The 16,060-nt window shown below is 36.9% G+C and overlaps 1 protein-coding gene across 1 annotated transcript; it reads left to right on the top strand.

Annotated features, from left to right (window-relative positions):
* The first annotated feature begins 4,581 nt into the window (after positions 1-4,581).
* On the top strand, positions 4,582-16,060 carry LOC113537579 (interleukin-1 receptor type 1). Its single transcript, XM_026932136.3, has 10 exons — positions 4,582-4,856; positions 7,381-7,582; positions 9,360-9,531; positions 10,829-10,982; positions 11,925-11,984; positions 12,079-12,211; positions 13,276-13,418; positions 13,574-13,702; positions 13,917-14,081; positions 15,301-16,060. The coding sequence occupies exons 1-10, from the start codon at positions 4,601-4,603 to the stop codon at positions 15,621-15,623; spliced, it is 1,737 nt and encodes a 578-aa protein (XP_026787937.3). The 5' UTR covers positions 4,582-4,600; the 3' UTR covers positions 15,624-16,060.

Raw genomic sequence — 16,060 nt, 5'->3', positions numbered from 1 at the left:
ATCTTGTCTTATTGTACTGTTTTATTACAGTTTCCTCTTAACAGAAAAATATGCACATCTAAATGACCTGCATTTCCTGACTTGTCACCTTCCACAATTATCATAAATGTTCAAAGTAGATTAGCTCATTAATACACAAACCTGGCATGTCCTATTCATTGTCGAGCAGCTGACAGTAAAGAATTCCAGCTAAGGGGAATTTTCATTTGCCAAGATTGAGGCAAGAAAAAGATGCCATTTGATGGCCCTAGTAGTGACAGAAATTCACTGAGCTGCAACATGTAGCAGTGGCAGCTAAAATTGTTGCAATGCTGGCACCAGGGCAACTTTGCATAAGTGTAACAGAGCTTCAGTACATGCAAATGCACCTATTACTGAGTTGAGCTACATTTGCACCTCTGAGTCATGTTTACACCTTACATGATGATCTTAAACCCCACAATTTATATTTTCGTATGAGCCTCCCATGTTCCCGATTGGGGTTTCTGAAATTATTTTTAATAATGGAACTATAATTAAATTGATTGACACATTTTGCCAACCTGCAAATAGGAACTGAGCAACATAGTTCTGTCATAAATGTCAATAGCATAAGCATGTCATTACCTGGAATTAGACACCAGTTTCCCCACTGATTTCCACATATTTACTTCAGTGAACACTAGGATCATCTCACACACTTTGATATAGGACTGATTTTTGTTTAGTATGCATTCTGGTTAAAATGAGAATAAAAGCATGTGAGATCAACCATTACCTTTTCCTTTATATGCAAGATGTTTAGTCACACAGAGGTGAATTAATTTAATTGTAAATGCAGGACTTCATCAGTAACTCAGTAATGCTCATGCTCTGGAGTTGCCCCCAACAATTATGTTCAAGCCATCACACCTTCCTTTTATTAAGCAAACATACATATTAGTGTCCATTCTAATGAGTGTCTGTCTATTTATTCAAATTCTTAAAAAGCAGCTTTTCAAATTTAAAAAGTTTGAAAAGCAGTACACAAGCAATTTTGATTTTCATTACTGACTTGTGGAAAACATGCCATACTGAAAAGCAAAATCATTATACATTATATCATTGTGATGGTTTTAGAAATAACAGAATCCTGGAGGCACGTTTCCTAATGAATGATGCAGAAGTCTTTGATTCTCTGGATGAAGCTGTAAATGATAGTATATGATGAATCAGAACAAGGGCGACTGAAATTTAAATGCTAATTTAAATATTGTTGTTGTATTAATTTCACATTAATACAGATTATTTGCATTCCTAAGATTAAAACTGTAACCCAGTGATTTTCCAAAACAGCCAATGAAGCTGTGACAGTGTTTTCCTCTCTATCAACTAAGAAGCTGTGGTACTGTTTAACCTGTGGCAACCCTACAGATTTCCCCCTGCATTCTCTCTTTCATTTCTGTGAAAAGAGAAAGAGAAAGAGAATGTGATTGACATAGAATAAAAGATGCAGGTAGAATACTGTATGATTAGGTTTCCTTAATTAACAAATCAGATGAGATATCTAATTTCTGTTCATTGTTAAGTATAAATTTAATAATCGTATACACTGGGTACAGGTCTATGCCAGTCTATGTAACAACATCATGTAACACAGTAGACAAGGTGATGCTGTGGAGTATTCTGAAGTGGTGGACCCTATGGACCCTGATTTACCTGATTAACAAGTAAGGCCATAAGACAATTCCTTAAATAAGGCATGAAATTGGCATATGTTGTTATGGCAGAAATATTGTTGGTATTTTTATGACCACTGGAACAGCCAGTAACCTGACATTAGAAATAAGAAATCACTCCTCCTGAAACATAAAGAAGGGCAGTATGGTGGCATTGCTTCTTCACAGCTCTAGGGTCCCCAGTTTGTTTCAGAGGTGCTTACTGTCTGTGTGGAGTTTCATGTGTTTTCCTCGTATCCACATCGGTTTCCCCCAGGGTCTCGGCTTTCCTCCCACCTTCCAAAAACATGCCAGTAGGTGGATTGGAGATGCTAAATTGCCATAAAATATATGAGTGTGTGTGTGTGGCCCCCTGCGATAGACTGGTGTCCCATCTAGGGTGTATTCCCACCTTGCACCCAGTGATCCTGGGAAAGGCTCCGGATTTACCCCTGACCCTGACCAGGATCAAGTGATCACTGAATATGAATGAATGAAGAGTAAAGACTGATATATGATAGGAAGGGGGCAGTTGAAGAAACGACAACTGTAACATCCTTGGGTACTTCTATAAACTATATATATGTTGAACACAACACTGTAAAAGTGAACAGGATTGTAAAGTTGAGTTAAAATATCTTTGACGCCCTCTAGTGGCTGTCTGCATTAAAATTTTAACCTCAATTTTAACCAAAATGGGATCTGCAGCATGCTATATCACTTCAATACATCCAGTTCCTTTTTCTTTCAGTTATGTTATAAAAAGGGATCAAAACAGCACAAAATACAGCAGAGTAACAGGGTTACTTTTTTTATCTGTCATTTCTGAGTGCATTGTCATTATCAGGCCAGGGCATGAACAGCTGTTTCAGTAATACTAACAGCAGCATGTTGTAAATCCAGGAAGGCTGCAGATACAGTAGATGTACAGGAGCTTCCTCTCATTCAATAACACAAACTTATCTGCCTGGATTTAGAAATCTGTGTGTGCTATTAATTAGCACATCATTTACCAACTGAGCAACTTCAATCAGGAACCTGGCTAGAGAATGGATGCAGACCTGGGGAATGGAAATAACAAGATTTAAACAAATAAATAGAATTTGTTCATTCATGGTCACCTGACCATCACACTCATATGTGGCTCTTCCCCAAACTGTTACCACAAATATGAAAGCATGCAATTGTCAAGACAGTCTTGAATGATGTAGCAATACAAGTTTCCAGCATCACAATGCCCCTGTGCACAAAGTAAACTACATGAAGACATGGTTTGCCAAGTTCGGAGTGGCCTACACAGAGTCTTGACCTCAACTCCACTGAACACCTTTGGGATGAACTGGAACGTCGACTGCACCCCAGACCACCTCAACCCAACTGGATGAATGAGCAAAAATCCCCACAGCCATGCTCGAAGATCTACTGCAAATCCTTTGCAGAACAGTGGAGGTTATTATAACAGCAAATATGGGTGTGAGTGTCAGGTTTTCACAAATTTTTGGCCATACAGTGTATGTGTAAAAACTAAAAAAGAGTAACCTTAGCTCCGGATAGACCCAGGGGCCCTTGAGCTGGATAGTTACTTTTTTCTGGTTAAGCTTCTCTGTGGGTCTTTTTTTATTTCATCATAGAAGCTACAATAGTTTTACTTGCACTCAACTATGTGCACTTAACTATGTGTTACGTGGTTGGAGATGAACTACGTGTTACTTGGTTGGAGATGAATTATATGTTACTCGGTTGGAGATGAATTATGTGTTACTCGGTTGAAGATGAATTACGTGTTACTTGGTTGAAGATGAACTATGTGTTAGTTTGGTTGGAGATGAACTATGTGTCACTTGGATGTATATGAACTATGTGTTACTTGTTTGATGATGAATTATGTGTTACTTGGTTGGAGATGAATTATGTGTTACTTGGTTGGCGATGAATTACGTGTTACTTGGTTGGAGATGAATTATGTGTTACTTGGTTGGCGATGAATTACGTGTTACTTGGTTGGAGATGAACTATGTGTTACTTGTTTGATGATGAATTATGTGTTACTTGGTTGGAGATGAATTGTGTGTTACTTGGTTGGCGATGAATTACGTGTTACTTGGTTGGAGATGAATTATGTGTTACTTGGTTGGCGATGAATTACGTGTTACTTGGTTGGAGATGAATTATGTGTCACTTGGTTGAAGATGAACTATGTGTTACTTGGTTGGAGATGAATTACGTGTTACTTGGTTGGAGATGAATTACGTGTTACTTGGTTGGAGATGAACTATGTGTTACTTGGTTGGAGATGAACTACGTGTTACTTGGTTGGAGATGAATTATGTGTTACTTGGTTGGAGATGAATTATGTGTTACTTGGTTGGCGATGAATTATGTGTTACTTGGTTGGAGATGAACTATGTGTTACTTGGTTGGAGATGAACTATGTGTTACTTGGTTGAAGATGAACTACGTGTTACTTGGTTGGCGATGAATTATGTGTTACTTGGTTGAAGATGAACTATGTGTTACTTGGTTGAAGATGAACTATGTGTCACTTGGTTGGAGATGAACTACGTGTTACTTGGTTGGCGATGAATTACGTGTTACTTGGTTGGAGATGAACTATGTGTTACTTGGTTGGAGATGAACTATGTGTTACTTGGTTGAAGATGAATTATGTGTTACTTGGTTGGAGATGAACTATGTGTTACTTGGTTGGAGATGAACTATGTGTTACTTGGTTGGAGATATGTTACTTGGTGAAGGCTGTGATGATCAAGCACTGAGTTTTTTTTTTTCAAGGAATCAACCACTTCCTACTCCTTCTCTGTAACTGGGCTTGGTCAGTGGGACTCATGAAACTCCCAAGGTTCTGCTTTTTCATCCTTTCATTTTTTTTCCGGTTTAACAGATTAAACAGAACAAAGAAGCAGTTAATGGTGTTATACGAGCTGCATAGGCGCAGTGGTGCGTCTGTGTACAACATAAACTTCAGTCAAAAACTAAACCTTGTTGATTTAGATAGCAGTCATACTGCTCACTCCTACTCCGTCCTACATCATTACCGCCGCATAACATCCGTTACATTACTAACATTGCGTTATTTTACTTTTGCACTCCAGGAGAAAATGCCTGGGGTCTTGATTTTACTTGTAACTTTGATCTTTTCTGTATCATCTTTCATATATGCAGGTAAGAGGATTTCACTTCACTTGGCTTTTAGTCTAAATTTGTCTGTAATACTATTATGATTGTTGTGATTGTTATGATTGTAATGATGATGATGATGATGATTATTATTATTATTATTATTATTATTATTATTATTATTATTATTATTATTAGCCTAGTAGTAGTAGTAGTAGTAGCAGCAGCAGCAGTAATAATAATAATAATAATAATAATAATAATAATAATACTAATAACAATAATAACAATCAATAATAACAAGTAGTAGTGGTAGTAGTAGCAAATTAAAAAAAGTTTTAATCTGTTTTCGAACATTTTACACTGATTAGGATTTAGTAATCCCATTACATAACATAACTTATTTTTAGACAACAATTTAAATTAGGATAATCTAAATTCCTAAGCAATGTTATCCTAGATCCTGACAAAGTGCACTGTGCCACCAAGGACACAACTTCCTGGAGAAGCATTTCTAAGTAATGCCCATGAGGAGGAGATGATGCTTTTAGAGTGGTGCCTGTTGACCATGTTGATGACATTCACCGCCCAGTGGTGTCTGGTCTAAACAGTACTACAGGGTGTGAATCAAACACATAAAAGAATGCTCTGCAAGCTTGACTTCATGTTACAGTGCAAGATCATTCAACTGATTTAGGTTATATGACCTTGGACACAAATCCAGAGTTCAACTACAAGGTCACCTCAGAGTCATCTAGCCACTAATGCACAAAACCCTTTCGCCAGAGCATGCAGTTCTCCCACTCTTTTTGCTGGAGTGATCACTGGCAAAAAAAAAGGCAGGTTTCAGAGACACCCATTTCAGTTTGGGATCTTGCATTGGCACCTTTTAAGGACCCCATCATGGTGGATGGAGGTGCCTCGTCCCTTTCTGAAAGGTCAGGAAGAAAGATGCCGTGTATAATGCTACAATGACCACCATATATACCTTTAGTATAGAGGAGTCTAGCAGTCTCTGAAGAAAAGTTAATATTTTGGGAATCTGACAATGCAACAGATCTAGTCAATGAGGTGCACACCATTTGTGGAAGAGCTGGAAACCAAGGTCTTGCTGGCTGCCTTAGGGCTACAAGCAGAAGAAGAAAAGTACATAGTAAGGCCAGTTGTGGGCCAGTGCATCATGTCCCAGTGGGCTCTCTGGCTCCACGAGGGAAAAATCATACTTTGCAATGAATGGGCCCCACTTAGGAACTTCAGTGCAAGGTGAAGAGAGCTGTCCTGCCTTGTGATTGATATATCTCATTGTTACGACATTGTCTAATGTCGGAAGGGTTAGGAAGGGTAAAAAAAAGGCCTCCTTGTCATTTGAAACCAGCACTGATCCAGCAAGAACTTGGCCAGAAGGCTCCGGAGAAAGATAGCTGTATATATGTATATATATATATATATATATATATATATATATATATATATATATATATATATATATATGTAAAGTGTATACTTAGTGTAGTGTTTATTAGAGCTAATCCAAGAATTGTCATCAAGTCCATAGCGGGGGTCAGAACACAGGCAGACAAAAACAAAACAAGGATGATCCATTATGAAAAAAACAAGGAAACACAAGCGAGGGTGACAACCAGGAAGTACTAGTCAAGGAACTTGCAAAATAAGGCACAGACATAAACAATACAAATGCATAATACAATCGACAAGACTCAGCATAAAACAAACTAATCAAGGTCTTAACAAACTAATCAAGGTCTTAACAGACAACAGGTGAGTACAATCAAGATATACACCAGTGACAGGACAGCACAAGACTAGAATCAAGAAGAATGTAAAGCAAAGGTCACATGGAGGGTAATCCAAACAACACACGAACAGCATGCTACAGGCTACGGCAAGCACCACACGGTGCAAAAGGGAACTTCATGACAATGCAAATGTAGACAAGAAGGCATCTAGGTGATTGTCACCGCTTCTGGTGATTATCCAGGGTTCAGGGTATACTGCTGCCGCTTTGCCCCTCCCCATCTCAGCTTTCTCTCTCTCTCTCTCTCTCTCTCTCTCTCTCTCTATCTATCTATCTCTCCAAAGTTAACTGGAAACTAGGTGCCTCATTTTCTCAGAATTGATCAATGAGTAAATGTGATTTTTTTTAAAATGACATTAAATGTACTTTGCGCTTCATCAATATATCTGGATGCAGCATCAAAGTATCATCTATGTGTGGGAAACACTGAGCATAATTGTAATAGATGGAGGAATCCGAGTAGAGAATCTCATTTAGGGCCCCCATGTTCAAAAACATTATAGCATTTTCTGATACAGTTGTGCACAGTGTAAAGATACTTATGCATTACAAACAGATCTGTGGCAAAAGTCATCCAATATGCATTCATTTGAAAAATATACAGATTACATGGATATATAACAACAATTTCTGTCCTTCTGTCATGGATATACAGTATAACAGCAACAACAATAGTACTACTTAAGAGGAATAAGACTAATAATAATGAGAAGAATAATCAGCATTAATGCATTTATTTAACTTCTTTTACAGAGAACGAGAAGGGAATATCCACTGTTAAAGGTCATGCTACTATTCTCTTCTGTGGATCAGACCTGGACAATAAATTCTCAACATTTATTTGGACTAAAGATAACCACACTTTAGAACCAAGCTCACGTATTCAAATGCAAGGCCATTTATTGTGGATTTTAAACACTACATCATCCGACGGTGGCCTTTATGTATGCCGAAGGTAAGGGAAATCATAAACTTAAAACCATCTTTCCTCAGTGTAACACTTAAATAAAAACACTATCTATTACTTTAATACTATACATTATTCAATTCAATTCAATTACCGTGCCTTAATTCAATAATTCATCATTACAAGTGTTAATACTGATCATTCAGAACACTGTAAGACATTATTCAACATTATAAATATTAATTCCACCATGTTAGTGTTCATTTAATATGCTTTTTATAATCTTACATCAAAATACATTGACTTCTCTATATTCCTTAATGAGCCCAGTCGAGCTATTCCACAATTTCCTGCTCAAGTCTCTTATCTCACTCAGAAATACATCATGTTACCAAAGAAAAGTCTTTATGTCAATTTGAAAGCTGTTATTCCAACGCTGTGTGTGCCAATATTGTTAAGGCCATGTTTCCTATGAGAAGTGGTAATTACAAACATAACAGTGACCATTTGCATTAATAGGAATGGAGTATGTAGACCAATAAAAAATCCCATGATGCCCATGTGCAAAACTGTGAGGTACCAATGGTACAATTCAATTCAATTCAATTTTATTTGTATAGCGCTTTTAACAATGGACATTGTCACAAATGGACATTGCCTTTACAGAAAAATATAAATTAAGGATATAAATTTTAAATTTAGACATTTATAAATGTATCCCTGATGAGCAAGCCAGAGGTGATGATGGCAAGGAACATCTCCCTGAGACGGTATGAAGAAGAAACCTTGAGAGAAACCAAGATTTAAAAGGGGACACCTCCTCATCTGTGTGAAACTGTATAGTGCGATTATAAATCATTTCCTTCTATAACTGTCTGCTACATGGTCAAAAGTGCAATTGTGTAACCAGGAAATTCATCATAGTTTTCATATGAAGTCTATTTTTGAAGTTGAAGTTATCAAACTGTTCACTGATGGAGACTTGAGTGCAAAACTGTTTGTGGCAATTCCAGTCCTAAACTATCATAGCAATTGCAGTCCTAAGACATCTTCATAGTTTCTAAGCAGTATCATCGTCAGTAATCTCATGTAGCTTTAGGCTGTCCATGTGGGGCTGTCCTCCTCAGCAGGAGCGAGTGGTTTCCCTGAGATGAGAACTCCAACCAGAAGCAGGGCATCAGGCTGGATCAGGCAGGTCCGGAGAGCAGAAGGGAACAGGATCACTGGTATCTCAGGAGTAGCATATGTAGCTCGACAGAGAGAAGGAGAGAGAAAGAGAAAGAGAGAGAGAGAAACACAGAGTATTAGGTATGCTTACTGTCATGTACAGATGGGGTTTGTCAGTTTTTTAAAAAAAATTCTTAGAATACATTTACTTTAAGATTAGATTGATCTCATACTTTCAGTGTGGGAAAAAATGATGCTAATTAACCACCAAGACATTATTCATAACACTTTTCTACCCATTTATACTACTGGAATTGACACTATGAGTAAACATCATGATAAATACTAATGCAGCACTTCTGCACTGCTCCCCAGACAGAAATGGACTTTTGCCTTCTGTGGGAGAGAATGAAAATAAGAAAAACTACTGTTACTACATGCCTATGGTCTTATGTTATCCAAGCTAAAAGCCCCTTGCTTCATTAATAGTTTTATTAATAGTGACAGCTAGTGTTTACCTGTATATTAATGCAGTTTGTAGCATCATAACATGTTAGAATAAATAGCCTTTGATTAAACTATACACTCTGGGATAATTACAAGATTTTAAATTAATCAAACTTTGCAAAAATGACTATGGAAATTCTATGTTCAACAGCACCAACTCAACTTGCAGCATGGAAAAGCAAGTGTTTCTGTTTGTTGAGGCCGGACCTTGTCCAAGTCCCGATGCCACAAAGCTGGCACTGGAGGAAACCAGCATCACCCTTTCCTGTGCTGAAGAATATGTTCCAGTTCTGGGCCAGAGATTGCAAGTGCAGTGGTGGAAGGTCAGGCATGATAACCTGTCTATGAAGAGTTGGGTTTAGGTCATCTTGATCAGTCTGAATGTTGTGGTAAATCTGGGCAGCTGGAGATATAAGAATTCACATCAGTTACATCATGATATTTTATTGATTGAAAGTAGATAATAAATAGTGTCACAAAAGGCTCTCCTCCCTGAGTAGAATCCCACAAAGTGGGACAATAAATCGTTACTATTCTACAATTATATGCTGTAAAGTCATGCAGTATTTAGTGTCTTGAATGTATGAGAATATTATGAATAAATGCTCTAGGATGGGTACAGGATAGTCTATATGATTACAGCAGCATTTCCTAGGTACAAATCATCATTCTTCAACAGAGATCTGTAGCTTATGGCACAGAAAGCATCATGTAAGTAGTTACTATACTAAGTATTAACATTAAGGTCATTTTTGTTTCGGATATATTGTACTATGAATAGAACAACAGTAATACAATATGAAAAATACTGTTACCTCAATCGCCACAATAAACACTTCAAATTACTATCATTATATTTTAGATGTTGTAATTGCACTATCATTCTCAGATGATCTTACTAGAATTATTGATATTTTTAAAAAGAACCAGGGAGTTTTGGAGAGAGGATAAAAATTCAATTATTAAGACTTCAGAATCAATAGAAATACACTGTTACAATTCTCAGATGATCAACTAAGGCATAATTTTTTTAGGCAATTTCTTTATAAAACAGCACAAAGTGTACCTGAGACTACTGTTCACATTTTAAAAAGCAAGGGTTGTTACACCAAATATCGACTCTGTTTAATTTATTACTGTTTACTGCTCTTTATAGTACACTTTTTAAGTCGAAATGTTGAATTTCATTATTTTCATAGGATTTGATTTACAGCATTTCCTTACATGTGCCTAAGACTTTTGCACAGTACAGTATATACTGTACACATGTTAAAAAGTGAAAATACTAGAATGCGTTGATCAGACGGGACTGGGAGGACAATACATCCCCCCCAAACACATGTCCTTCTGTCCCGCCCCTCACCCCCTTTTATTGTCCTCTTCTTCCTCATATAATACAAGTCCAGCTGCCTAAACGTACCATATGTTACCTTTCTTTTCTTAGTGAATTGAAAGCATGAATGAGACTGTCGTCTTATGTGCATATCTTTATCATATGAGCAGAAATCATGAGATCAGGAGCAGAGACCGAATATATACTCCAAGAGCATGAGTATGAAAACACATACATTATGTAAAAAAGAAAGAGATGCTAATTTCTTTTAAATGCCCCTTTTGCAGGACTGCATGTCAACAGGCATACAAGGCAGTGAATTCAGTCTTTTTAATGTATCCATGAGCAACAACGGCAACTACACCTGTCTGGTCAGCTTTAGATATGAAGACAAAAACTACACAGCATCTCACACCTTTGAGCTCGCAGTGATAATGAAAGGTGAGTGAATGTCTATATGAACAAATTAATGAATGTTAAGGCATATTTGTTTGATTCTTAATAATATATAGCAATAAACATAAGTACACAATATTACTTCTAAAAAAAAATGAAGTTTAATGCAAAAGTTTGGTTTTACACATGTTCCTTTATTATCACATTTTATGATATGAATCTCTTTTACTGTAGAACACTTTTTTTAATAGTTATTATTCATTAATGCATAAATTATTCTAAAACATCAAGATTTAGATATATATATCATCTTGTAATGAAATGCTGTAGAGCAAAGATGCCTTCAAAAATAATGAAACTAAATGTTTCTACATTTAAAAAAATACTATAAAGAGCAGTAAACAGTAATAAATGAAACAAAGTCAATATTTGGTGTGACGATCCTTAGCTTTAAAAAAAATAGTAGTCTTAGGTACAGTTAGTGCGGTTTTATAAGGACATGAGCTGTTAGTGTTACTGAGCATCTTGCAGAAGCAGCCACAGTTCTTCTGGAGACTTTGACTCTCACATTTGCTTCTTATTTTTGCAGCAAAACCCAGCAGCCTTCATTATGTTTTTTGTCTGAAAAGTGTCTCTTATGTAATCTGCTGCTTTCTTTACTGACATGCAAACATTTGTCTGTAACATTTAATTTTGTGCTGGAAAACTAATGTTTGGAATCTAAACATTCTAGTTTCTGTCCTGAAACAATAATGTATATATATATTGTTATAGAATATATATATACATTATTGTATATCACAGTTTTTAATATCACAGTTTTTAATATCACAGTTTTTAATATCACAGTTTTTATTACAGCATCTGCTTAAAAATCACAGATTTTTAAGCAGATGCTGTAATAAAAACTGTGATATTGTATCATATTTGTATCATACCATAAATTCAATACTTCTTTTTAGTTTGTATGTTCTGTATGTTTCCCAGAGCCTGTGAATAAACCTAAGGTAATACAGCCTCGTAACCAGACTCTGCATGTCAAGCCAGGCAAGTTATTACTGAATGTTAAATATGTTAAATGTATATCTAATTCATTTTATGGAATATTTATAAATAACATTCTCTTCATAAAATTTTGCAGGTGTGGAAATCAAATTGGAATGCATTGTATTCATTGGTTTTGGAGAGGACTCAGTGCTTGAAACCTCTGCGTACTGGACAATAAATCATTCTTACACTGAGAGCTACCCAGAGCTTCAGCAGAACCTGACCACGTAAGCAATGTCCAGGCAGAGACAGCATGACTTGACATTAAACTGCATATAATAATGTTCTTAAGAGAGCTTGAGACATGTGATGTGATGCATTACCATCCTAAAGTGGATTTTATTTCCAATAACAGTTCAATAAATTATAGCAGCTATAAACAGTAGTTCCATCAGCAGCCTCTCTTTTTTCTCTCTCTGGAAGTTAATAAAATAGAAAACGCACATTGTCATATTACCAAGAAACCACAAAGACAGAAAGAAATTAGAGCTGTACGTTTGACCGTTACAGAAGTGATGACACGTGAGACTCTGTCCATATAAGCGCCTCCTCACAGAAAACACCATATCAACAGTTATACTTTACACACATTTTTAAATCAGTTTATGTGAAGCCTCTGTGTGTATGTTGTTACTATAGAAACAATAAGCACATTAATATAATCTTTGCAGCCAACTAATCAACAGCTTCTGACCAATTAGAACTGAGCATTCAACAACATAGTGGTATGACATGTATTAATAATAGTATTTAGCTTAAACGTGGGCATGTAATGAGTAGCGTTGCTGCTTCACAGCTTCACGGCCCTCAGTTCGATCCTGAGCTTGAGTTACTCTCTGTGTGGATTTTCACATGTTTTCCCCATGTTTTTGCGGGTTTCCTCCGGGATCTCCGGTTTCCTCCCACTGTCCAAAAGCATGCAGCTGGGCATATTGGCTTCTCTAAATTACCCCTAAGTGTGTATGTGTGTGTATGTATGCTGCGATGAACTGGCAATCAATCCGGGGTGAATTTTCCCACCTTGTGCAAAGTGTTACATGAATAGAATCTGGACTCACCACGACCAGAATAAAGCAGTTAATGAAGATGAATGAATGAATGAATGAAGCTTCAACTTCAATCATTCATAGTATACATGATTGTGTTGTGTTATTCAGGAGCAAATGTTTGTGCATTAGTTAATGTAGGTCTGTCTCTGTGATCTCACAACTACACTGCGTTTATTTTTAGGTAATATATTCATGGAAATATTTAAATGTAAGAATATATGTATCTGCTTTTCTTTACGCAGAGAGATGAGAGAGAATTCTGGGCTGTATGGCAATTTAACATTGTTCATTCCTAAAGTTTTGCCTGAATTCTTCGGTGTACCTTTTCACTGTAACATTTTAAGTCCCAGTGGAGGGGACACGGGTCAGGTGTGGCTCAGCCAAGGTAATGATTGTATAATGAGAATAATTTATGTTTAAAAAAATACAGGACTTTTTACCATTACGTGATTATCTAACTATGAATCTGTCACGGTGTTCCTCCAATATTATTTTCCTGTATACGTTGTATATATAACACTTTGCTTTTTCTTTCTATAGATACCAACCACATATGGCTGATTATCATTCCGTTTCTCATATTAGCAGCTGTTGTGTGTGCTGTCCTACTGAATTTCTTTAAAATAGACCTAATTCTAGCCTATCGTCATCTTTGTGCCAAAGGCAAAGGTAAGTCAGGCTTCATCTCTCCTGACCAACTCACTCACCATGTTTATGCTATTTGTATTTATGTATAGTATAATACACATCACATAGTGATGAATTTCCAGTGATTACTAAAGCATTTAGTATAAAATAGTATATAAGTAGTGACAAACATTTTATGAAACAGTCACAGCTTGATTAGATTTGCTCTAATAGATTTGCTAATTTTGTATCCCAGCCACTCAAGAGGGGAGCCTATACAATGCGTATGTGTTGTATCTCCACGGCAAAAGTCCTGGTTCCTCTACAGCAGAGGACTTGGCCCTGAGGATCTTACCTGGGATGCTGGAGCAGCAGCATAACCTCAAACTGTTCATACAAGGCCGTGACACAGACACAGAAGGTAGGCTACTTTTTGTTTTTAGAGTTTTACTGTCACATTTACGATAAGTAGCATGTCTGGCTGGGAGCCAAGGGAGCAAAATTGGCTATGCTCTTTGGATGGGAGGAATGGCACACTCTCTCTTTCCACTGTCAATCACAGCAACATTAACCAGTTGTGGTTGTCTGTGAGCTCATGGGTGCAGAAGAGGGTGGATAGCGCTGTTACGCTGCCCTGAGAAGCAGCATGAGCAGCAGTTGATGCAGTTGGCTGGCTTTACATGTATGTCTCACAGGAAGCACATGTCAGCCTTCACCCTCCCACGGTTGGTAGCTGTCGTATGGAAGGGGAGAGCTGGCTGGTGGGTAGGAACTGGCAGATGACCAAACTGGGGAGAAAATGGGGAAAAAAACTAGGTGGCATGTTGCTCACATTGTAGCTTGGGTTGTTGATATCATCAGTTATAGCACTTTCTTTCCTTAGTGATTTAACGTGAAGTTTTATCACTTTATTATAAAATTATAGCAGTAATAAACAGTCATTCCTTCTCTTTTTCCCTCTCTTGAAGTTAATAAGACAAAAAAAAAACACAGCTTGACATGTTACAGAGAAACCAGAAAGTGCAAAGCCCTCTCCTGTCTGTTACAAAGCACTGACACTGGAAACTCCTTCCATAAATATTAAATAAATGCCTGTTTAATTCAGCGTAACCTAAGAATTTAAGAAATGTAAACCATAATTTATCAAATGTCATGTGATCCACTCTGCCAATATGACAAGCTTCTGTTTTGCTTCCTTCTTTCTCTTTTTGTTCCATGCTCCAATGAATAAAAAATGATGACAGCGCTCCTTTATGTTACACTGAACACTTCAGCAGCACAGACAGACAGTCTTTGGTCCCTTCGATCTCATTCTCTTATGATATAGGTGTATTTAATCTGTTTAATTATTAGTGCTAGATTATATGCAGCTTTCACCGTGCAAGTCCCTGTGTAAGTTGATACTATGGAAATGATAATGTTTTATGATAATGATTTGAATTAAAGCCAGAACTACAGTCAGAGCTGCTTTTATGGAAAATGAGATGTTGTAATTATAATGTGTGATTCTGTGAAGCAGATACAATCTTACAAAATTAATATTTTTTTAGATTCTTAAGGAGTATTTTGGTGTACAACATCACAAATATTCCTCAAATGGTGAGTTATAATTCATGACGTATATGTTGTTTTGGCTGCAGTGAGTATTGCCAGAATATCTGATGTGCTGAGCCAGAGCAAGGCGGTGGTGCTCATCCTCCCAGGCAATAATGGAGAAGAGAATTTGGTTCCACTAAGTAAAGAGCAAAACAGGCTTGAAGACTCACAACTCTCAGTCCTTTTTTCTGACATCGCTCACTCCAGCGTCCCACTCCTTCTGGTAGAGAGTGAGGAGAATGCTGATTATTTGCTGCTGCCAGAGTCTATCCAGTCCATCATTAAAAAGGAGAGAGTACTGAAGTGGAAGCCGACAGTGCAACCCAATGGTCGCTTCTGGAAGCAGCTCAGATATCACATGACCTGAGAACATGCCTCTGAATAACAGCATGCAATAATAATTTTTTTTTTTTAAAAAACTCACACTGTAAAATTATGCTACGCTAATATACTGTACCTTTGCTTAAACTATGCTATACCTTTTCACCATGTAACAATCTATATCATTTAAATTATTTCACACTTGCATTGCCACTGTACTCTTACACATTGTAACCTTTAAACAGATACTGTACTATGATACAGTTATCATGCTATAAAGTCTTCATACAGTTCCACCTCTAATAGAAATATTGCTACTGATCAGAATCTAGACACTGACCAGAAAGAAATTCAGTGTTACCCAAGAACCTAGAAATGTAAACCAGAAGCTTCTGTTTTGCTTCCTTCTTTCTCTTTCTGTCCAAACATTTCACGCTACAGTGAATAAAAACAGATGTCAGAGCTCCTTTGTATTACATTAAA

The sequence above is a fragment of the Pangasianodon hypophthalmus genome, chromosome 26 (assembly GCF_027358585.1).
Source record: "Pangasianodon hypophthalmus isolate fPanHyp1 chromosome 26, fPanHyp1.pri, whole genome shotgun sequence".
In the NCBI taxonomy this organism is placed as follows: Eukaryota; Metazoa; Chordata; class Actinopteri; order Siluriformes; family Pangasiidae; genus Pangasianodon; species Pangasianodon hypophthalmus.
This window is presented reverse-complemented; position numbering and strand designations above follow the sequence as displayed.